A 22,724-nucleotide genomic window follows, 5' to 3' on the forward strand; every position below is an offset into this window, starting at 1 on the left:
GGAAAAGGTGTTGAGGTTGAATGTCCCTGCTGTATATGTTGCTGTGGCCACACTACCCTGGTCATAGTGGCAGCCAGAGTATGACGTGCATTACTCTCGTTGCAGCAGCTAAGTCTGTGCCAGGCTGCTCACGCTTCTCTCTGCAGTTGTAAAGACAGCTGAGTCTAAAGAGGCTCTTGGTCTTGACATGGTTCAGGCAGAGCTGAGCTGGCCCGAGGTGTGCACTTTTTGGGGCAATGAACTGTGGGCCTCTTCTGTTTTCCAAAAGCACCAGCATTCTTTGACACTTTATATCTACGATTCACTTTGCTTTCAAACTGTAACAGGGAAAATATTTGAGAGATGGGGCAAGGTCCTGCGAGGCCCAAGGAGATGCCCATGTTGTCTGATGGAGAACATGAACGTGTAGAAAAGCAAGAAGAGGGGTGTGTGCCTGACAGTGCATTGTCGCCATCGTCTCCAGAACATCCACTTGCCCTTCTCAGCACAGTCCACAGTCTGTGCAGCCTGTGTAGGAAGGGGTAGTGCCGCTTCCCTAGTCACAGCCTGCTCCCAGATCGGCCTGGCGGCAATGGGTCACGGTGGGGCTGCCCAGGGTCAGGGGCTGGCAACGAGGCAGCGGCCGTGTCCCCGCACCGGCTTCCCAGCGATGTCTCCTGTGTAAATGCTGCGGTGGCAGGGTCGGGCTGTAGGAGCTGCTGCAGTGGGGAGAGGCAGCTGGAGGGGAGCAGGGAGCCAGCTGAGTTAAGGGGCGAAGGTAGAAGAACGCAGGGCATGCCTCTGGTAATTGCAGTGCTTATTATTATTAATTATGGATCTTACTCCATAGCGGCGGCGATTGACAGCCCCCTCCGCAGCGGCGGGGCCGGGCGGGCCAGTGCTGCCACCTGCTGGCGGCTCGTCCCTGCCGCCCGCGGGCTCCGGCAGCAGCGCCCGCCCCGCAGCTCCTCTCCTCTGCTCCCGCAGGCTGTAATGTAGCAGATCCTGCGATGTCCACGGCCCCACAACTTGGCCCAGGGTCCAACCCGCTGCCGAACCTGAGTGAGAGCAGTGCTTCCGGCGTGCCCCATGGTGCTGCCCCTGGCTTGCGGTCAGAGGCTGCAGGAGGCGGAGGTGGCGGAACAGGGAAGCAGCCTTCACAGTTTGTTTACGTCTTTACAACGCACCTTGCTAACACGTAAGCGGTAAACCCCATACCTCCCCCACTAGTATTGGCTGGCCTTGTCACACCTGGCTGGCCTTGTCACACCTGCCTGCTGCATGCAGCAGTTGAGCACAAGAGAGCTGGAGAAACCTGTGTCTCTCTGGCGTTCACAAGGTATGCTGGCAGCCACGGCAGGTGGGCAAACTTGGACTTAAATGCCCGCTTCCTCCCAGTGAGGCCTGGCTCTGCACTCTGTGTCACCCGCTGTAGAGCCCATCTAGCTGGCATCCAACAAAATGATTCACCCAAAGCAATGTGGGTTGCTGGTCTGATTCAAAAGTATCTAAGGGATAGCTGTCACAGGGAGCATAATGTAACACATGGTATTATTCTCTACACGATTCCTCTCTTCTGTCCTGCGTTGTCTCAGCCGTAGAGTCTTAGCAGTTAGTTTAGTCTGTTTAGCCTAGTCTGTTTAGTTTTAGAGCTGTGCTGTACTGCAGGTTCAGTGTGGGAGATCCCAGAGCATCTTGGTGACAACCACCTCAGGGCAGCAGGCACAAAACACAACCTGTCACAGGACATGGGAAGAGGGAAATTGAATGGCAAGTGATCATCAGATAGCGATACCCTCACTGGGTGCTGTGCAGGACAGATGGGAGGACTCAGAACATGCCCCCTTCCTGGTTACCTCCAGAGATTTCCTTCTTCCTGCAGGACTGAAGAACAGAGGTGGCAACTGGGGCCTTGGATGGGTAGGATGGGGCACAGTGCCTCTTCTCAAGTGACTTGTGCTCTCTCCCCAGAGCTGCGGAAGCTGTCCTGCAGGGCCGAGCTGACTCCATTCTGGCCTACCATCAACAGAATGTCCCGCGGGCAAAGCTAGACCAGGTATACCACCTGTGCACCAACTGCTCCTGTTGACACATGCTGCCGACTATTACCCTTCCCTTCTGATGTAGCCATTCTCCTCCAGCCCCTGGCTCAGCTGTGACAGAAGGGGTTGCCAGAATGCCCTTTCAGTGGGGTGGGAAGCTGCTGTGCTGCAAAATCTCTTTGGCAGAAGTCCTTGCTGTTGTAAGCTGTGAAAAGTTTGGGATGGGGCATGGCATGTTCCCCTGCAGCCATGTGTGCAGAGTACCTGCTTGTGCATTCCTAGATCATGTAGTAGGGCCTACATCTTTCCTGTGAGGAGTGAAGGTGAACTGCCGTGAAGGCTTCATTTTAAGACAGAGAGGTCTCCTGCAGGGTGCAGGGAAGAATATCTTCCTAGAATCTTTCCCTGCTCAAGTTTCTTTCCCTTTTCTCTGTCAGGCACCACCTGCTCCTAAAGTGCTGGGTGTTGCTGAGCCACTTCCAATTAACCCTCCTACTGCCAACACTCCACAGTCCCAGCCACTGGCCCCTCAAGCAAGTCAACAACAGCCGCAGCCTCCCCCACCACAGCCTCCAGCCCCGCCACCTCAGGCCATCAGTCAAACACCTTTACCTGTGCCCAGCAGCCTGCCCCAGGAAGGGACAGGTGAAGATGGCCGGAGAGAACTGACTCCCAACTCTTTGGGGAACAATAGCAGCAATAACCAGCCTGGAAGTAACCATCCAAATACACCCACTGCGTCTGCCAGCGCCATGCAGCCTGGGCAAGGGGACTCCTCCGCCACGCCCAGCTCCAGCCTCCTGGGAGAGGGCCCAGGCCCAGGGATGCCAGGGAATGGGCAGGCAGGCCTGGGCCCCAGGAACACCATGAACTCGGAAGGGCTCTCAAAGGAGCAGCTGGAGCACCGAGAGCGCTCTCTGCAGACCCTGAGAGACATTGAGCGTCTGCTGCTGCGCAGTGGGGAGGCCGAGCCCTTCCTGAAGTCCAGCCAAAATGCGGGTGAGGGGGGGACTACCCCTCAGCCACAGGCTGCCCCTGCCCAGCCCCCCGCACCCCCTGCCAGCATGAAGAAGTATGAAGAGCCTCTGCAGTCCATGATCTCCCAGACCCAGAGCCTTGGTGGGCCTGGCCTGGAACATGAGGTGCCCCACCACCCCAGCACTGACATGGGACAGCAGATGAACATGATGATGCAGCGGCTGAACCAGGACAGCCTGACACCAGAGCAAGTGGCCTGGAGGAAGTTGCAGGAAGAGTACTACGAGGAAAAGCGACGGAAAGAGGAGCAGATCAGCATCCACGGCCGGCCCATGCAGGAGATCATGATCCCGCAGTCAATGGGGAGCATGATGATGCGTGGGCCTCCACCACCCTACCACAGCAAGCCTGGAGAGCAGTGGCCACCGGGGATGGGCAGCCAGCTGCGGGGACCCATAGATGTGCAGGACCCTATGCAGCTGCGGGGAGGGCCACCCTTCCCTGGGCCACGGTTCCCTGGGAATCAAATGCAGCGAGTCTCTGGCTTTGGAGGGATGCAGAATATGCCCTTGGATGCTCTTGGGCCCATGAATGCCATGCAGAGGCCAGTCAGGCCCGGCATGGGATGGAGCGACGATATGTCTCCTATGGGAGGCCCTGGGAACTTTCCACAAGGCACCTTGCCCTACCCACCAGGGCAAGGGGACCCAGAAAGGTTTATGAATCCCCGTGCCAGAGAGGAAATCCTGCGGCATCAGCTCATGGAGAAACGCCCAGTGGCAATGCAGAGGCCCATGGGGATATCCAGCAACTCCATGAGCCAGGGCATGGAAATGGAGAGGATGATGCAGGCTCACAGGCAGATGGATCCATCCATGTTTGCTGGGCAGATAACGGGTGAGAGCCTGAGCAGTGCCCCAATTGGAATGGATTTTGCAGGCACTCGGGGGATGCTGAGCCCCCCTATGAGTCAGTCAGGCCTTCGGGACATGGACACACCCATGGGCCCTGGCAACCTCAATATGAACATGAATGTCAATATGAACATGAACATGAACCTCAATGTCCAGATGACCCCACAGCAGCAGATGATGATGTCGCAGAAGATGAGGGGCCCCGAAATGATGCCCCACCAGGGCATGAACCCTGAGGAGCTGGCCAGGGTTAGGGCTCAGAATGGCAATGGCAGTGCAATGCTAACGGGACCCCAGAAAATGATGATTCCCTCCCAGTTCCCCAACCAAGGACAGCAAGGCTTCTTGACTGGGCAAGGGTCTTACCCCAACCTGCCCCAGGAGATGGGCAGTGGCTCAGACATGTTCAGCCCTGAGCAGGGCACCATGCCCGTTGGGAGCATCAGCGGCACCACCAGACTCAGCCACATTCCTCTGCCTCCAGCTTCCAACCCCACGCCCACAGCAGGGGGAAACCTGGCCAACATGCACCCAGCACCTTCCCGGGGGCTGGGCCGCCGGCCCTCTGACCTCACCATCAACATCAACCAGATGAATTCACCCAGTATGGGTCACCTCAAGTCTCCCACCCTTAGCCAGGTGCATTCGCCACTGGTCACCTCCCCATCTGCCAACCTCAAGTCCCCACAGACACCCTCACAGATGGTCAGCATGCCACCTTCAAACCAGTCTGGACCTCTCAAGTCCCCCCAAGTGATGAGTTCCTCTCTCAACGTCCGATCTCCAACTGGCTCACCAAGCCGCCTGAAGTCCCCTTCTATGGCTGTTTCTTCCCCTGGTTGGGTGCCATCTCCCAAAGCCACCATGCCCAGCCCAGGAGTCAACCAGAACAAGCAGACTCTCAATATGAACTCCTCTGCTTCCATCGGAGCACTGGATCAGGGTATGCTGGGTGTCTTGTATGTGAGTGCATGTCTGTGCTTAGTTTTGGTGAGTGTGTGGACAGGGTTTCTCTCCAGCTCACGAGCTCTCTCTGGAGTGGGAAGACACGTGTTCCTGTGCCTGGCCTTGCATCTCACAGAGCAAGTATTTTTTCCCAGGAGTCCAAACAGGGCCTTCTGAGGTAGACCTGTGACACAGGCAGCAAACGCTGTGTCTGTGCTGGGCAGTCAGGGGCAGGTTTAAGTGGAACTCTCTCACTGCTCTGGAGCAGAGTCTGTGCATGAGCCTTCTCAAGAGTCCAGAGAGTGCTCTGTGCTTTGCAGCCTCCTCTGGTCACTGCTGTCAGAAGGAGAGGACAGGGTTGCTCTCTGGTGGGAGCAAGTCACAGTGTGTGGACAATACTGAGTTGATCTCTCTCTTGCTTGCAGGTTCTCTCCCTTCTGGGCCTCGGAGCAGCTCTTCCGCACCAGCCAGTAACACGTCTAGCACCATGAATCCGAACATGCCTTTTACTTCCTCTCCAGATCCATCCCCTTCCCAGAACCCCCTCTCACTGATGATGTCCCAGATGTCCAAGTATGCCATGCCCAGCTCCACACCACTTTACCACAATGCCATCAAAACCATCGCCACCTCTGATGATGAGCTGCTGCCAGACAGGCCTATGCTTCCACCTGGAAGTATGTCAGGTATCTGCTTCTGGAGGTGGGCTTGCGAGGGGTCAGACTGTCTTGTGGCTGCCAGTGCACGTGAGGCAGCAGGTGGAGATTAGAAACTCTGATCTCCCCATGACTGCCTTGTCACATAGCTTAAATTTCCCCTTGTTTGTAACAGTCTGTGCACTTCCCTGCCCTCTGCCCAGGCTGCCCATCAGCTTTTGGCTTGGGTGGAAGGACATTGTCTGGCTTGAGGAGCCCTTCTTCCACAAGACCTTAAAGTTTTTTACCTTTACCCATGTTAGATGTATTGGGCCCGAGTTTTTATGGCTCCTGGAGTTTTCTCAGGTCCAGGACTTGGAGGCAGAGGTCTGCTGCTTAAGAGCCCTCGTGTTCCTATGCAGTGGGACAGGGTTGCTCTGAATGGGGCTTGGGAGTCTGGTGTTTTGAGTGGAGCCCAAGTGCCTGCACAGGCAAGGCTGTGTTGTGGCACAGTTGTGATTTCAGTAGGCCAGATATGCTCCACTAGGTAGTGGCAGCGGTGAGGACATCTAGGCAAATGAGTGTTTTTTGTCACGTGGTGACAAAACCCCAGCAGCCCAAAGGGGAATTCCAATGTGCTCTACCACTTGATTTAGGGGTTTAAAGCGGTCTGATAAATATTTTGGGCAGTTTTGAGAATGAAAAATCAACTTTTTGATTCTTTCACTGCTGAGCAGTCACTTAGGTCGACTTCAGGCATGCAAATCCACAGGCACTGATGGCTGCTCTGCCTTTCTGATAGGCACAGGCCTTCCCGCCCAGACAGCACCTGTGTCGGGCTGCTGACTCTTCTGCTTTTTTCCTCCTCATCACCCGAGGTTGTGTGGTCACTGGAGCTTGCTGGGTGGTAAACCCTGTGGCAGGCAGTGGGGAAGGGTCACTCCTTGCTGCCTTTCAGGCAGCTGAGAGCCCTGCTGGGGCAGGTATAGGGCACACATCGAGCCAGCCAGGACTCTAAAATCACGGGACTGTAAGAAATTACTAATCTAGCATGGGACTGGATGAAGCTGGAAGAGCCCTCTGATGCTTGGGGAGCTGGAGTCTGGGGCACTTTTTTCTGATGTTGGTGATTTGCAAGCCCGTCTTGGAGCTGCTTACTGAGCATCATGCTCTGTGCTCAGGGCATTTTGAGCAGGACTGTTTGGCAGGCTTTCAGGATGTGGATTTTGCAACACTGAAAGTTCTGTGGGAAGGCTTAACTCTTCTCTCTTTTTCCTGTCCTTAGGCGTGACAGGGAATCAGCCAAATCAACTGCACTTGAACTCTGTGGGGCCTGGATCCTCTCAGAGCCCCATGGGAATGAATCTGCCTGGTCAGCAGCCCCTTTCCCACGAACCGCCCCCCACCTCCATGATGTCCTCCCCAAACCCTCTGGGGTCCAACATTCCTATGCATCCAAGTGGGCCAGGGGGGGGTGTGCCCCCCCAGAACCCCATGATGCTGCCCCCAGGTCCCCAGGACTCGTTGAACCAGCAGTGTGGCCCTGTGCACAACAGTTCACAGATGATTCCTTCTAACCAGCTCGTGTTCCCGCGCATGCAGCAGCCCCACAATGCCATGCCATCTCCTGCCGGAGGCATGCCCATGGCCCCCAGTGCAGGAGGTGGCCCTGGGATGCAGCAGCATTACCCGCCAGGGATGCCCTTGCCGCCTGAGGACCTTCCCTCCCAGCAGCCTGGCCAGATGCCCCCACAGCAGCACATGATGGGCAAGAACATCCCTCCTCGGATTGGTGACCCCTACCCGCCCGTGCTTCCTGGGGTGGCGTCGGTGCTGAACGACCCCGAGCTCAGCGAGGTCATCCGCCCCACGCCCACGGGGATCCCGGAGTTTGACTTGTCCAGGATCATCCCGTCAGAGAAGCCAAGCAGCACCTTGCAGTATTTCCCCAAGAGCGACAGCCAGGCACCCAAATCTCAGCCTTCCAACCTCCACCTCATGAACCTACAGAACATGATGGCTGAGCAGCCCCCCGTGCGTCCAGGTATGAATGCTCCCAGCCTCCCCGGGCAGCAGGGCGTGCAGAGGGGACTGAGCATGCCCATGTGCCATCCTGGACAAGTGCCCATGCTGGGCAGGACAGGCATACCACCCCAGCAAGGCATGATGGGCAACAGCATGCACCAGGGCATGATGTCTCCGCAGCAGAGCCTGATGGCCCAGCAGAATTTCATGCTGATGCAGGCCAAGCAGAGAAGCATGTCTGTGTCGGGGGAGATGTATGCCCAGACAGGACATATGATGTCACCTCAGGGCTCTCTCATGGGGCCCCCGCCTCAGCAGAACCTCATGGTCACGCACCAGATGAGGCAGAGGAGTGTCTCCCTGGACAGCCAGATGAGTTACATCCCCGGACCTGGGAACATGGCGAACTTGCCTTTCTAACCCTGACTGGTGCTCAGGGCTGGGGAGGGGATGGGGCTGCCCCTACAAACATTTTTAAACCTTTCTGTGGGGGAGGGTTGGGGGCCAGTGCCGGTGGAGGACACCACGTGGGATGCTTTACATATCGGATTCGCCTCTACACAGCAAACCAGATGTGCAGTAAACTTGATGTGAATTGGGTTTCTTTTTCCTTTCTTTTTTGGGGGAGGGGAGGGTGGAGAGGCTGGGAGTGGGGCTGTTACTTAGAACCCTGTGTGGTGACCAGGGACATCCAGACCTTGTGGCAGTTTGTAAAGTTTTCACTTATGGTTTTCCTCCGTCAAGTGTTTTTCTTGCCCTTTTTCCCCCCCTCTATTTTTTTTTTTTTTTCCTTCCTTTTTAAGCAACCAAAATGTGCAAGAGGGTTTTTGGAACTAGCTGTAAATAGGTCGCTGGGAAAGGCAAAACTTGTGCTGGTTTTTAATTGTTCTGTATTTCTGTGTTTTAATAGAAGCCTCAAAACATGATTTAAAAAACAGAAAGAAAAAAAAAAACATGCTAAAGGCAACAGTGTACAAGGATTGAAGACTCTCCTTGGGGGAGGCAGGAGGATCCCCAGGGTGCACAGGGTGTTGAGAGATCCCATTGTAGAGTGACTCTGTGTCAGACCTATGTTGTTCACGCATCTGAATGGTTTTGCATGTGTGGGAGAGGGGGTGGTGCAGTGTCATGCAGATCTCAGGTCCCGTGGATACATGGCTCCTATGCCGAGTGCACAAACATAACCACTGACCAAGGGCCATTAGGGGGGCCAGAGCTGTAGCCCCAGTGAAATGCTGCTGGAGCGGCACTCATTTGGCAGGGCAGAGGCCACAGCTTTACAGGACACAGCTGTTGCTGCTCTCTGGGGAAGCTGCTGTCTCTGGGCTGGGAAGGATGCTGGCCCTTCAGCTGCAGAAGCATCAAGAATCTGGGCTTCGCAGATGATAACATGCTGGACCTGAAGATCTCGACCAGCCCTGTCACCTCTATTCCCTTCTGTTCCCTTCGTGCTTGTCCCCTGTAGGCAAGGTGTTGGGGTGTGTAGGGACAGATGGGCTTTGAGGTGAGTGAGGTGATGCATTCCAGTGCTTCCAGGAGAGGCTAGCTGGGAGCCCTGATCTTCTGCAGCCTTCCTACACCAGTCTATTACCACCCATCCATTACCCTTTGCCACTGCGTCGCACTCGCCCGCCATTGAATGCTCTCCCAGGTCTTCCTTGTGCTTGTCAATCCTTCATCTCCAGAGTTTTGCAGGCAGTCTTCACTCCATCATAACCTGAGCTACTGGCAGCAGCCCTGCCCTATGGCACAGGAGAGGTCCAGCTGTTGAATACGGCCTGTCCCTGAGCGCAGTACTCCATCTCAGCATTCAGTGTCGGCAGCATGGCCATCCTGTGCTTCACACAGAAGAGGCTGAAGTTGAGTTGCAATCTCTCATTCCTAGGCTGGCAGAAGCATGCCATTTGGACAACTCTGGCCTTTCTGGATGTGCTCCACCCTCTCCATCCTGTACTCCATAAGGTCTTCCTGCATGCAGCCCTGATGGTCTTTCCCATGTTTTTTCACAGAGGGGAATGTGGCATGATGCACATGCATTTCTGCACACATCACAGTATCTCTGGACCTCTGTGAGGACTGCATTCCAGCATCCAGTGGTGAACCTGGGGCACACAGTTGCTGGAGGAACACAACTTGGAGGATTATCTCTGCAGAGCCAGGCTTAACACACTACCTCTCTTATAACCAAGCTCACCTTTCCCAACTTCCTATTGCAGGGAGGAGAGGGCTTTGGAAAGGGAGATGGCCAAGTAGTGAGTGAACAGCAACACTTTTTAATCATGTTGCAAGCTGTTTGGAAAGGCTGGTGGGTGCTGAAATGTCAGCCTAACAGCTGTCTTGATCCAGTCTGTGAGAAGATGGAGCCATAAAGTCCAGTTAGGAATACATTGAAGCTTTGGGGGCATTTTGTAGTGAACAGTGCTGGGTGAGAAGCATGGGTTTGGATCGGAGAAAGGATCTTGCTCCAGTCTCCTGCTTTGTGGGGGTTTGTTGTATATAATGTGAGCAAGTAACATTTTTTGAAGTGGTAAAACAGGAACGAGAAGTGCTCCTTCCTGCCTTGGCAGTTGGAGCAGAAGAATAATCTTCAGCCCAGGCGTTGGACCTGACATGTTAGCTGGTTGGATTCTTGATCCTTTCAGTGTGTTTCATGTGGGAGGATGTGGCTCAAACAGATGTAGCTCTTTCTAAGCTTGACTTGCCTGAAAGGCTGTAGCTTCTCTTGGCTGCACTTCAGGGTGTTGGCTGCTGGTAGTTTCTCGTAAACATCCAAATACCAATTACAGTCCAAAACCTTGCTCATCATCCACCAGCAAGTCTCTGCTAATTTGAAGCCATAACATTTTCTACATGGAAGTTTTTTTTGTTTGTCCATAGATAGCTGTTGGTTTAGCCTGGCTGAGATCTCCATGTGTTTGTACTTCCCCTGTTGTCCCTTTTGCCCAGCCTGACACAGAAGTTGCCTGGGGCTTGCAGTCCTCACTCTGTCAGCAGTGCATTGTCCCTGCATCAGCAGGAGCCTGCAGGCTGTGGCACATGCCATGCAGCGTTCAGGAGCCTGGTGCTGAGCGCTCACAGGGACGTGGCAGTGTGATGCTATTTCTGCCTGGCGACAGGAGGAAGACCTGTCCTTCAGTGACGAATAAGAAGCTAAGCCTTTTGACCCAGCAGCCCTGGATACAAAAGGGAAATCCTGATGCTAGGTCAGAGCTGAGGATTCTGGAGCAGCAGTCGCTGCTCTTCTGCAAAATCCCACTGCCCTGGAGCCAGCCCTACCCCTACCACTGTGATGGCTGAACAATGGGGAGAAGAAATGCTGCCTGACACCCCTGTGCCCTGGGCGCTGCTCCCAACCATGTCTGTGAACAGCAGTGTGGCAGGAGTTCCTTTGGAGGCTCAGTGACAGCCAGTCCCTGTTAGGCTCAGGCAAGGTTTGCCATCAGCTGGTTGCCCGCTGCTGTGACCGTGTGTCTAGTCTTGTGTCTTGTAGTTTATTGCTCGGCTCCTCACCTTGAGTTTTGTGTACTGACTCCACCTAATCACAGTAGAAGGTTTGCCCATCTTTTAGCCATGACTTTGCCACGTTTTTCCAGCTCCAAAAAAGCAAATGCTGGGAAACTGCGTCTTTCAGTATGTCAAATAATCACACACACCTGGAATTAGCTTTCACATTGAGGTAAAGGTGACTGACCTGTTCTCTGTCATCCCATGGAGAAACTTCCCCAGTCATTTTGTACCATTATATAAATATATATATAAAAATATAAATATATAAATACAATATGTGAAGACATCTTATTGGTTTTTATTTGAAACAATTTTTAGGCTTGTTTTTGGGTATCTGTGCTGCCTGTAATGTATTGACCTGTTTTATAGGTGCCTTTTTATTAAAAAGACAAATTTCGAGACCTGACCCTGTGCCTGTCTTTGATTTTCCACAGGACTGCAGTGGAGACAGAGAGTGCAAGACGTGTTGGGAGGGTTGTGTGGGCATTGGGGGAGCCCCTTCTCTACAGCACTCCCAGGCACGCGTTCATTCATGCGTTCCCTTACTCACACTCACCTGTGCATGCTCCACTGCCTGCCACGGCCCTGTGATTGCTCTGTGTGTGTAGCAGGATGCTCTGCTGAAACACCCCAGCTCTGTCTCTTGGGAGACTTGGTTGCCCTGCAGGAAATGCAGAGCAGTGTGCTGTTGTGAGGGTCGTTGTGTTCCCATCTTTGGGGTTGCCTTCATCAGAGACCAGGGCTTCCTCTGGTTTGTCTGCTGGAGCCTTGTTTGCAGAGCCCAGTCCAGGACTGGGGATGCAGAGGGTGTGCTGTGGGCGGTGGTGGCATTGCCCTCCCACACACCATCTCCCTACTCTCTGCAGGAGCCACCTTGGAGCTCCCCTTGGCTCAGTCGCCCTTCCCAGTGCCTGGGTGGGCAGAGTACATCTGCCTCACTTGGTAGGGGTGGGATAGTGGCTGAGCAGAGCTCCATAGGAGAGGCTGAAGGTCTGCCCGAGGGCTGCAGGGGGGCTTTGGCAGTGTGAGCATTTAGCGGGGAAGCCCACTCTGGGACTAGGTGTTGTGACAGCCATGACACGTCTCCTTGAGGAGACAGCAAGGGTTTCGCTGAGTGGAAAGCAGAGCTTCCTCTGCGGTGAAGGAAAGTTCCTCTTGCTTTCTTCTTGTTGCCATTCAGCAGGCTGGCTGCAGGCAGCTGTGGAAGCAACAATGGCAGCTCTCTGGGGAAGGTCTGCCATCTCTGAGCCAAGCCATTCCCAGGCTCCAAATGTAGGTGCAAGGGCAGCTTTCCAGTCAGGTTAGCAGCTGTTGTAAAACTGGAGCAGGAGGTGCTGCAGTTAGTGGAAGAGGCTCTGTAAAGCAGAGAGGCAATGTAGGTCTGGAGTGACTCTGAACACAGCAGAGCCTTCTGTGGCACTGGTGAAAGGGAACCTGAGCAAGGTGCTCCTTTGAGCAGAGCTTGTCAGAAAGGTGCCATCTGCCCACTTAGTGCTCTCTAATGCATCTGCCTTGAAGAAAGTGACGCTGTTGCAGACAAATGCTTACAAGCACTATACACGAGAAGATGGTGTTTTATTCAACTGTTTATTATAGCTTACCTCAAACCCTCCTAAAGGTTTGCACACACCAGTGCTAAAAGCTATAGTAACCATAGATGTTTAATCTGTTCACTCTCATTTGCGTGCAGATTTTTTTATTTTGTGATCACTGTAAGAATTTTATACTTTGACTGTTATTTTTTTCAGTAACATTTTCATGTAGAAATACAATTATCACCATAACCTGCTGGGGAGGTGTTTACAATGCATCTGCAATGGGTTTGCTCACTGGTACAACGATGGAGAACACGAGTGCAGGCTTGAGAGACTTGCCCTTCTCTGCTGCATGTATGTGCTTGAACAACCACAATCACCATTACTTGAAAATTTCGTCTTTGAAGATGCGTTGCTGCAGGAAACAGTGGACTGCCTTATACTAGGTGAGTTTTCTCCTGAAGTCACAATGTGAGATCAAGATATTGAGATCTCTGCCTGCGTCAGGCTGAGGTAATGTGACCCCTTCCATAATGGCTGGTCTTTTTAGCAGGGCCCTTGAGTACTGTGAAGTTCACCTGGGACCGAGCTCTCTGCTAGTGGGATGAACTTCAGAAGTGAGATTAGCACAAAATTCCTGCTGCTGCAAGAGAACTAACATTGTTTCGACATTGCTTAAAATGTGAGGTGAAGGGTAGAGCAGATTTTAAAGTGTGCTCGTGATGAGGGTCGTGCTCATGTGACATTGGTATGTATGTTCAGGCCACAGCACTCCTTAGGAACAAATGTCGTGGAGCAGTGTTGTGGGCCCGCTGCCATGTGAAACTGTGACAAGACCTCCTAGGCAGCAGCAGGCTGTCTTGAGTCTGCTGGGGCTTCCCCACACACCAGTTTGCAGGGTAAGAATTAGTGATGGGGAAAGCTGCTGCTCTTATTTTGAACCAAATTATCATCAAGCTGCCCTTATCTGAGCAGTTTCTGCATACTTGCAGTTCAGGGCAAGATCACCACCCAGGTTTGTCCTCCGTACACCTGGATGCACTTAATCTCTGAAAGCCCTGTAGATGCAGGTGGAGGAAAACTATCAGAAAGCATAGTGCAAAGCAAAATGCCACATATCCTCTAGAGCCTTGCTAAAAACAAAGAGAAATTATGCAAATGAGCGCTTTCCCTTAGTCTGGGGCAGTGGGTCTCCTTGCTCTCAGAACCCACAAACAGCCATACAACTAGCTGCCAAAAAACCCCACGTTCTGTACCTTCAGCCTTACAAAGCTGTGTGGTTTCTCTCCCCTGCGTGCAGTCACAAGACAGAAGCCATCTCTTCAGACAGTGTTCTTCCTTAAAGGAAAACTTTTGCATAGCCAGGCATTCAGTTCAGCAGCCACTCACAGGAGATCATAACAGCAGTAAAACAGATCAAACGAGTGTGGAAGGATGCAACTGGTGTCAGGAAAGGAGTCTGTGACAGTCAAATCTTGAAGTCTGTGGGAGGACCTCCTGGCATGAGCTGTGTTGGGAAGATGAATGTGTTATGGCTGGCTGGGGGGACGTCACGCAGCAGGAGGACAATGTTGCGGTCAGAGAGTGTCCAGCACTGTGTGTCCATGCTATCAGATTGAGCTCTGCAGACCCCCTCTGCAGTCCTACCTGCATCTCTCCAGTTGCTATGGCCACTGAGTCCCATGGCTTCCTTTGGGCATGTCTATACCAACCTGAACTAGTGAAATGGAGACCTGCTTACTGACATGACTCATTTACTTGGATGCCCTTTTTTCCTTGCCCCTGGCACCCCAGTCCCGTGCCTGGCTTTGTGCACAAGATGCCTGCAGTCAGTTTTTCGAGGAAGAGGTGGGAATGTCAGGTTCAACCCACTCGAGTTCATTCAGCCCCACAAGAGTGACCATCGACATCCAGCATTCACCAACAGCTGCCAGGTGGATCTCTACAAGTATGAGAACCAGGAAGAGCCTAGAAAGGTATCCGATGGGATTTGGGTGTTTGGTGGCTATTGGACCTGTTTCCTGAGGAGTGAAGAAAGTTGTGGGGATGCTTGTGAAACTTGTAACTGAGACCGCAGCAAGGGTGCCACTGGGAAGGAAAGCCCCAGGCCAGTTCTGCCCTGCAGGCAGCCTTTCCCAGCTAGAAGGTGGAGATGGAGGTGGTGTTGTCAGACTCTATCCCGCTAGCCTTCCTTGTCACCTCCAGGATCTCCTGCAGGGTCTCCTGGCTTATGCAGCCAAGCTCCTGCAGGATCCGGAAGAAGTCGTTACGGAACTTGACCCCAATAAAGGCATAGAGGATGGGGTTGAGGCAGCAGTGTGTGAAGCCGATGGCCTCTGTCACCATGATAGCTGTGTCCAGCTGGTCTTCCAGGAGGCAGTTCTTGGTGAAGGCTTCTAGCTTGGTAAGTGTGTTCAGGAAGATGACAATGTGGTATGGGCTCCAGCAGAGGAGGAAGATGCCTGTGACCAGGATGGCCACACGGACGGCTTTTTGCCTCTGCAGGCGCTGGGACTGACACAGTGCCCGGATGATGGCCATGTAGCAGTAACACATGACCAGCAGAGGCACAAAGAAGCCCACGGTGTGGTAGAGGAAGCGGGTTGCCAGCCATGCATTGTTGCCATCAATCCCAACCTCTGGAAAGTAGCAAATGCTGCGGTTGCTGTCGTCTGTCCAGACTTCCATGAAGATGAGATCAGGTAAAGTCAGAAGCAATGAGCAGAGCCAGACAGCCGTGCAGGTGAGGTGGATGGAGCGAGCTCTGCGTTTGCGGTAGGTGTGGATTGCATAGACGATGGCCAGGTAACGATCCACCGCAATACACCCCAACAGCATGCTACTGCAGTAGAAATTGATCTTGTGGACAGCACTGAGTATCTTGCAGAGGAACTTCCCGAATACCCACCCAGCCAAGCTCTCCACCACGCTGAATGGAAAGGTGAGCAACAGTGCCAGGTTGGCCAGTGTGAGGTGGAAAAGGAAGTTTTCTGTGGTGGTGCGAGACCGCTTGAACCTCTCTAAAATGACCAGGACCAGGGCATTGCCCACAGTCCCCAGCACAAACATCAGCAGATAGATGAGGGGCATGAAGACCTTTCTGAAGGGGTCTCCCTGGTTGCCAACCACAGATGAGGCTGGGTTGAAGCAGAAGTAGCCCTCCAAAGAAGGGGTGGTGTTCTCAGCTTCGTAGTAACCACTCAGCTCCACCTGGCTCTGGGGAACAGAGAGAGTCTTGTTAATGGAGGGGAGTTTCTGAACACAAGAACCCGGTCCCTCAGCTGCACCTGGCAGACCTAAACGGAGCACCCCCATGTCCTGCAGCCCACCTGCCTCAGGAGGAGATGCTGTCTGCAATGTGATGACCTTGGAGGCCCCTCCACTGCCAGGAGGTGCAGCAGCAGGTAGAGAGGGTTTTCTCCATCTGTGACAGCGAGGACTGCTCAGTCTGTAATCTTTAACTGGAGTATTTGGGGATGTTTTTGTGTCCAGTCAGATGATCAGTTTCATCTTCTGGTTCTTGCCAAGTTGCCTGCTGGTGCATTTTGCTTTCTCACATCAAATGGAACCCTCCTCTACCAGCTTTCCTGATTTTTTCCACCCATTTCTGACACGGACCGCTCCTGTCCTGCCTGCTGCCTGCTGTCAGGTATAAAGATGGTAGGATTCACCGCACAGCACATCAGTACCTCAAATTTTGTGCAGTGAACCTGTCCCCTTCTTCTCCTCCTCAGAGGCCTGAGAGCTGCCTACGACAGAGCAAGGTGAGGTGGTGACAGCAGCAGTTGTCCTTTGAGATCACTTTCCACACACTCAGAGGAAGGTGTGGGGCAGGTGTTCAACACAATGGGAGGAAAGCCTCTGAGGCACTATGGTGTCATAGCTACAGGAATAGGTGATGGAGAGAGAGATCTGTTCTGCTGATAAACCCTTCAGTCCTGAATTAATTGCAGTCAGAGCAGGAAAGGGAAGGGAAAACCCCACTTGGACCCCAGGCTGATACCCAGTAAGGGAAGAGCAATAGAGCTGCTGCAGATGTGATTCGCCCTTGGCTTGCTGTATCTTCTTGACCAGCCTGTGTTTGGGCTGAGGCTGTGGGCAAATCTCGAGTGCTGAGAAGCTGGAATTCTGCTCAGGATGAGCTCCCTGGATGGTAGTCACGCTCCAGCTGGCCTTGCACAAACAGAGAGTGGTGGAGGAGGCTTGTGGCAAACTGAAAATTAGTAACAACTGGGAAGAGCTCAGCAGCAGCCACCCTGAGGTCCCCCACCCACACCCTCTCTGGAGACCTGTGCTGAGACTTCAGTGTTGACCACAGCGGAAGTCTCTGCTCATGCTTTCATACCTTTCACTGCCAGCTGCAGCCGTTTGCACCTGCTGCGCCTTCCCTCATCAGCCAAAGTTCCTATCTAAAAATACCAGCCCTGCTTTACACAGTTTTAGACCTGATTTGGGGGGTTTTTGCTCACCCAATGGGCTACTAAGCAAAATTACTGTTACCAGCCTGGAGTCTCGTGTTGTGCCTGGCTAGGGAAGGGTGATTTATGTTTCTTTTCTCTCGGGCAGCTTTCTCTGGGTAAGGCACTGGGTGCCTCTGCACGTGACGTGGCGGCAGCAGGACTCATCCAAACTGCTCTGCAGATGAAACCATCTGCATGGTTCCAAGAGGAGCCTGGGCATGCTGATGGGGCAGAAGCCTATGGAGCATTACCAAACATGTAGAGCAGACAGCTGGCACAGGCAGTCCCCAAGCAGTGGACAGTAGGAGGGCGAATGAGTCCTTGGGAAAAGTGGGAAATAACCCTGCCCACCTCTTGCTAATGTAACTGTGGGGCTGCAAGCCTTTGGTGAAAAGCATTTTGTATTACCAAAGAACTTTTATTTTTCTGGTTTAGGGTATGATTTTGGAGACCAGAGATTGCTGCTAAAGACAAAAGCCTTAAGAAATCCCTCCCAATTATTTCTCTCCCCAGCTTGAAAGTACTTCCTGCCTATGCTGTACCTAGACCTTTCATCAGGAGTTACCAACACACATAGAAATCTGTGATGTGTTGACCAGGGCCAGATCCTTGAAGCTCTCTGAGAAAAACAAAACCAACCTAAAAAGCTTTGCAATTTGGTGCAGAGACCAAACCAGGCCGCTCAGGCTGTGCAGGTGACTGTGCTGAAAACCCCAAACAGATTGTATGTTGGAATGGGAAATTTCACTGGGAAGAGGTTGGACGATTCCAGCTTTGAAGGGAAAAATGAAATGATAGAAAATGGCTGGGTTTGCTGGCTGGAGTGTCAGTCCTCCCTAGGAGCCATGCCAGCGCCATCGTTGGCAGTGGATGGGCAGCTTGGGCAGTGCTCAGTGGCTTTGGCTGCTGACCAGTTTCCAGCATCGCCTTGGATTTGGAGCCGGAAGTGCAGAGGCTGAGTGCCACTATCAGACACCATCTGATTGCTGATGGGGAGCGGGTAGGGAGGGCTCTGACTGGAAACCACTCGCTGTGGGTAGGCGAAGTGTGTGCAGAGCTGTGTTTGAGTCGTCCTCTCCTGCATCTCTGAGCAGAGCAGCACATGTGGGTAGGAACGGACAGAGATGAGTTGGAGACAAATAAAAGAGGATGAAAAATCAGAGTCTGGGCTGAGACAGGAAAGGCAGGGGCCAAAGCTGCAGGAGATGCACTTAATATGACAAGCAGAGGCTTCTGGGGGCTCTGCTGGAATTCTCATTTCTAGGACTGGAAGTGGGTGACTGCCTGATACGGGATGGGGTAAGTCAACAGTGTGCATGCAGAGGGACCTTTGTACAGGTCTCCTGCAAGACAATTGCAGCAGTTTTGGGGGTGGGAGAAAAAGTGGTGTCTCTTTCTGTAAGAGAGCAGGCAGTCAAGTGCATGCCCGGGAAGGCCATTCCTGTGTGCTTTTTGTTCAGGGACCCCTTTACCCCTGTAACCTGCATCACAGAGTTATTCTGGTCTCCGTGTGTCAGCCGTTTCTCTCAGATCCCCACCCCTGTCAGCAACCAAAACATTTGGCTGCGGAAGTGAAGCAACCTGTGCACGGTTACGGTTTTTCCATGCGAACCATTCCCTTCTAGTCGATGCCAGGGCTGGGAGCAGCACACTTCATTCCCAAAACCTTAAAACTGTAACTGCCCACATCAGTACAATTTACTGACACAGCTTCTGCTCGTGCCTTCTCCAGGGGCTGAACCAGGGAAATCCAGGACTAAGACCAAGGCCTGTGGAAATACCATGTTACTGTAGTGTAGGTGCCTTTACGGTCTTGAGTCATGTTGGTCCCATTGCAATGAAAACTGGCCTGAGGAACCTCGGGGAACCTGGTGTAGATCCCAGCGGTCTTTCTGCAACTGTGTTTTTGGTTGTTTAATCTGCAGCTGAGGAAGGTTAGCAGGCAAAGCTATGGAGAAATGGGGTTATCATTTTGGGGACAGTACTTTTCCGCAAGGTTACAGAGTCAAATGGTCTCATACGGAATCAAAATTTAGGTGAGGCCCTCACTGTATTCTGTGTGATACTGAGATAAATGCCCTTTTGGTGCAAACGTTCTCATCATTTTTCCTTCCATAATTGCTCAATTGATCAAACAATCCTCTCTACACAAGGCAGGGTTTGTGTTGCCACTGACAAGACACTTTGGAGGCCCTTTTTTTCAAATCTCTGTGGGTAGGTTGCTGCTACAAGCACCTAGCATAAGTAAAGCAACATATGGCACCACCAAAGCAAATACAGTGATGCTCATGTGATATCTGTGGCCTCCCTGTTCCAAGGAGGGAGCCAAATCTGGGAAGCTGCCAGGAGACAGAGGTGGGAAACAACATATGTCAAACTCCCAACAGCAGAAGTCTGAGAAAAGGTTTAAAACTCTTCCTGCCGTGGCACCTGACTGTGGGCATTTAGTCCTAAAATCAGCTGGGTTCCCCCCCCCCACCCCCCCATTCCCATCACATGGGGTCTCCTTTATGATGTAAAATAATTCACAGCAGAGATTAAATCACTAAGATAAGGATTATGGAAAGTTTTGTATGCAAAGAAAAGGAGGTGAAAAAGGCTTGAGTTTGGTTATAACCTCTCAGCAAATTTTAGCGCTGCCACTGAACTTCAACAGAGGTCAAGGAAATAAGCGTCTTCTCCAAAAAAATTTTAAAGGAATCACTGCCATTTGCAAAGGATTTTTATACTGGATGAATCAGAAAAGAAATAAGGAGGGTAGGGCTTGCTCCCCCATCTCATTGCTCTTCCCTGGTGTGTAGGAAAAAAGGAGGAAAGAAAATTTGGTAACAATTGAATCCAACATTTCTCTTTTTGGAATAACTAATCCTGAGGTCTGCTGCAGAGAGCCACTGTAGTAAAAAATAAATTCTGAGATGCAATATTTGAAACTCAGGGTAATGATAATGCTGCTGTGTGCTTCCCGTTGGATAGCACAACGTACTCTAAAAGGTGCAGCTGCTCTTATGCACTTGTAAATGCTGGGAAGAGAACTGTGAGGTAGAATACGTAGTGTCATCACTCCCTGTTAGAAGAAATACTTGCAATTTTATCTTCCCCTCTTGTAAATATACTGCATATTCCCCTTTCAGCAGAGTCTATGACAGCCTGTATGTGGAGAAAGCAAGCAGGATGGTCATATCAAGGGTTTTCACACATGGAGAGAGAAGACTGGGTTTGCTTGGGTATTCCAGTTGTGTAAGGAGACCAGATCAGGTGTACAGGGCTTCGCATACTGTGTACAAAGTCATTTATACCCCCGAAGGCTGGTGCAAAAGGTGTCTGGCTCGGAGTAAGTGTTTTACGCCCACATTGTGCTAATGGCTCTGCAGACAGCAGGGCAGCAGGGAGCAGAGGCTGGGACAGGCTGGCAGCACAGGATGGGACTGCTGGAGCCCTGCTCTCCAGGTGAGTCACCTGGCCCTTTGCAGACACTCTGGTCTGTGTCCTCATGCAAGCTCAGTATTTGGGCTTAGTGCTTGCCAGCACATCTGTGCACAAGGGGCCGGTAGCTAGGCAGCTTTCCCTAACAGAATCCTCAGCACCCCTGGATCACAGTGGCTGCAGCCACACTACACTGGCTCTCTGCAAGCAACAGCATTGTGCTTGTGGTCAAGTCTGGACTTAAGGAATGCAAGGACAGATTACACTGGCATAAGAAATGGCTCAAGCTCTGCCTCTGCCAACAGGAGGGTGAGAAGACGGACGGCCAGAAACCTGGCCTTTCTGCCCACCCCAGCTCTACCTGCCATCCCTGTTGTCAAGCAAAGCCAGGCCCAACTCACCAAGTCATAGGTCTCTGATGAGTAGCTTACAGGCCCCATGGTTGGAGGGGCAGGATCCGTCTCTCCTCCAGAAGTTTCTACAAAAGTTCTTTTCTGGGGTGGAGTTAATCATTTAAGTGAGTAGGGAGGGACACAGAATGCAACAATAGAGTATTTGCAAGGCAAATGAGCTCCAGGCATAGCACAACCTGATTGATGTAAAGATTAGCATCTAGCTTTATCATCTTTTTACTAGTGCTGTAAGTTGATTTTTAAAGTACAGTTTGAAGAATCCATATTCCTTTGGTCTGTAACACAGAAGATCCAGAACATCCTTAGGTCTGTCTTCCCTGGAAACCTTCAGGGCTCTTTCCCACAGCCGTCCTTGTTCCAGGTAGTCCGAAAGGCTTTGAAGAGTTCTGTGCCAAGGACCACCTTTACCAGTAATCTCCTGGATCCAGGCTCTTCTTTGGAGCTGTGCAGGACTTTGAAGCATGGGTATGGTCTGTATGATCATCGCCCTCTGCCTTGGGGTTCTCCTGGCTGCTTTAACCCCAGTGACTTGTGGTTGTCTTCTGCTCCTTCTCCTGCTGCTTCGCCCCTCGTGTGGGCTTGGGGGAGTGTGAGGTGGCTTGCACAGGAAAGCAAAGCCTTGGCAGCCGCTCTGCAAGTCTAGAGCAAGGCTAGCAGGGGCTGGGCAGCTTGATTTCACAAGGGTAACAAAGGAGAATTAAGATGGGAAATCAAGATTTTCTCTGCTCGGGGAAATGGGCATTTTGTTCGGCATTTTGTCACAGCACCCGACTCACGGTGAGAATGCCCCAGTCTGGGTCAGCAGAGTAGGATGGCATTGCAGCTGGCATTCTGGCAGAAAGCTTTTCCTGTGCGAGGAGCTGAGGTGGTTTGACAAGCACAGTTCTTGTCCTCCTCTTGTCTAGGCACAGCTGCACCAAGGCCTCTCTACCAGCAAAGACTCTGGTGGGACTTTGGACTGGTGAAGAAGGAGGTGATGTTATTCTCGTGGGCACTGCTGGATTACAACCACTCCTCCTGCTTCTTAGATCTCGCCTTGTTGGGCACCCACTGCCCCGAGGATGCCGCTGTCGTCCTCTGCCATAAGGACCTTTGTGTGCAGCTGCATGTGCTCATCAGCCTCTGGGCACTCTTTCTCCTAAAACTGAGAGGATGGAGAGCAGCAAAACCGGAGGGAGGCCACAGGGAGCTCACACTGTGCCTCACTCACATCCCCCACCTCACAGGGACAACGCAGACTGAGCAAGCCCTGTCCTGAAGCCTGTGCTGCAAGGGTTGAGGGTAACGCGAGGAGTGGGTACCACTGAGCCTGGGAGACCGAGAGGAAGGAAGGATGTTCTCAATCAGCCAGAACTGGAGGGTGGAGCCTGTGCCTTTTGCTGCTGAGGGTGGAAAAACAACCATCTAGAGACAGCTGTAGATGAGAGGAACCAGATCAAATTAGGAATGTCCTTGTCCTTTTGCGTGTATTTTGGAAAAATATTTGAAGAAAAATTTGGCTGCGAAGCAGTTTTGGAACTACCAGGTGTTTTAAGTGCTAGTGTTTAAGATTACATTCCCATTGTGTCTCGGTTTGTCAAAATCCATGTCTAAATAACAGCTGTCTAAAAAGAAGTGCAAAATTCCCAGCCTGACACGATGGGTGGTTACGACTCCTACAGGCTGTGGCTCAGTCTTTTATTCTTACGTTTGTGTTGGCTCTGTTTTAATGACTACATAGCGATGCCCCGCTAAGTTTCCACACGTTTTTTTGTCAAACCGGGTTAAAACGGAAGGGCCGGGACTGAGGGGCCGGCCCGACGGCCGCGGTCACGTGGGCACCGCGCGCTGGGTGTGGCGTGACGCGTGGCGCGCGCCGAACGTGCGTA

At 52.3% G+C, this 22,724-nt stretch overlaps 2 protein-coding genes across 3 annotated transcripts in view; one reads left to right on the forward strand and one right to left on the reverse strand.

Moving 5' to 3' along the window:
* BCL9L (BCL9 like) overlaps nucleotides 1-11,431 on the forward strand; it is a 46,036-nt gene extending 34,605 nt beyond the window's left edge. The window contains exons 4-8 of one of the 2 annotated variants that reach the window (XM_048328619.1): nucleotides 967-1,177; nucleotides 1,951-2,035; nucleotides 2,459-4,856; nucleotides 5,284-5,544; nucleotides 6,779-11,431. In XM_048328619.1, coding sequence (XP_048184576.1) covers nucleotides 967-1,177; nucleotides 1,951-2,035; nucleotides 2,459-4,856; nucleotides 5,284-5,544; nucleotides 6,779-7,938 — 4,115 coding nt within the window. In that variant the 3' untranslated portion in view covers nucleotides 7,939-11,431. The remainder of the gene's footprint in view (nucleotides 1-966; nucleotides 1,178-1,950; nucleotides 2,036-2,458; nucleotides 4,857-5,283; nucleotides 5,545-6,778) is intronic. The other variant, XM_048328618.1, reaches the window with a different exon arrangement.
* Nucleotides 11,432-12,598: 1,167 nt separating this feature from the next.
* On the reverse strand, nucleotides 12,599-22,622 carry CXCR5 (C-X-C motif chemokine receptor 5). Its single transcript, XM_048329054.1, has 2 exons — nucleotides 20,845-22,622; nucleotides 12,599-15,776 (listed from the first exon to the last, which is right to left on the reverse strand). Exons 1-2 carry the CDS (start codon nucleotides 20,881-20,883, stop codon nucleotides 14,700-14,702), a joined length of 1,116 nt encoding a protein of 371 aa, XP_048185011.1. The 5' UTR covers nucleotides 20,884-22,622; the 3' UTR covers nucleotides 12,599-14,699.
* Nucleotides 22,623-22,724: the final 102 nt, after the last annotated feature.

Source organism: Corvus hawaiiensis, chromosome 25 (assembly GCF_020740725.1).
Source record: "Corvus hawaiiensis isolate bCorHaw1 chromosome 25, bCorHaw1.pri.cur, whole genome shotgun sequence".
Taxonomy (NCBI): Eukaryota; Metazoa; Chordata; class Aves; order Passeriformes; family Corvidae; genus Corvus; species Corvus hawaiiensis.

What these genes read in the sequence shown, in the direction of transcription:
- CXCR5 (XM_048329054.1), bottom strand. Translation starts at nt 20,883, where the DNA reads ATGGGGCCTGTAAGCTACTCATCAGAGACCTATGACTTG. An exon ending in CATCAGAGACCTATGACTTG is followed by an intron (nt 15,777 to 20,844) that starts GTGAGTTGGGCC and finishes TCTGTTCCCCAG; the next exon opens with AGCCAGGTGGAGCTGAGTGG.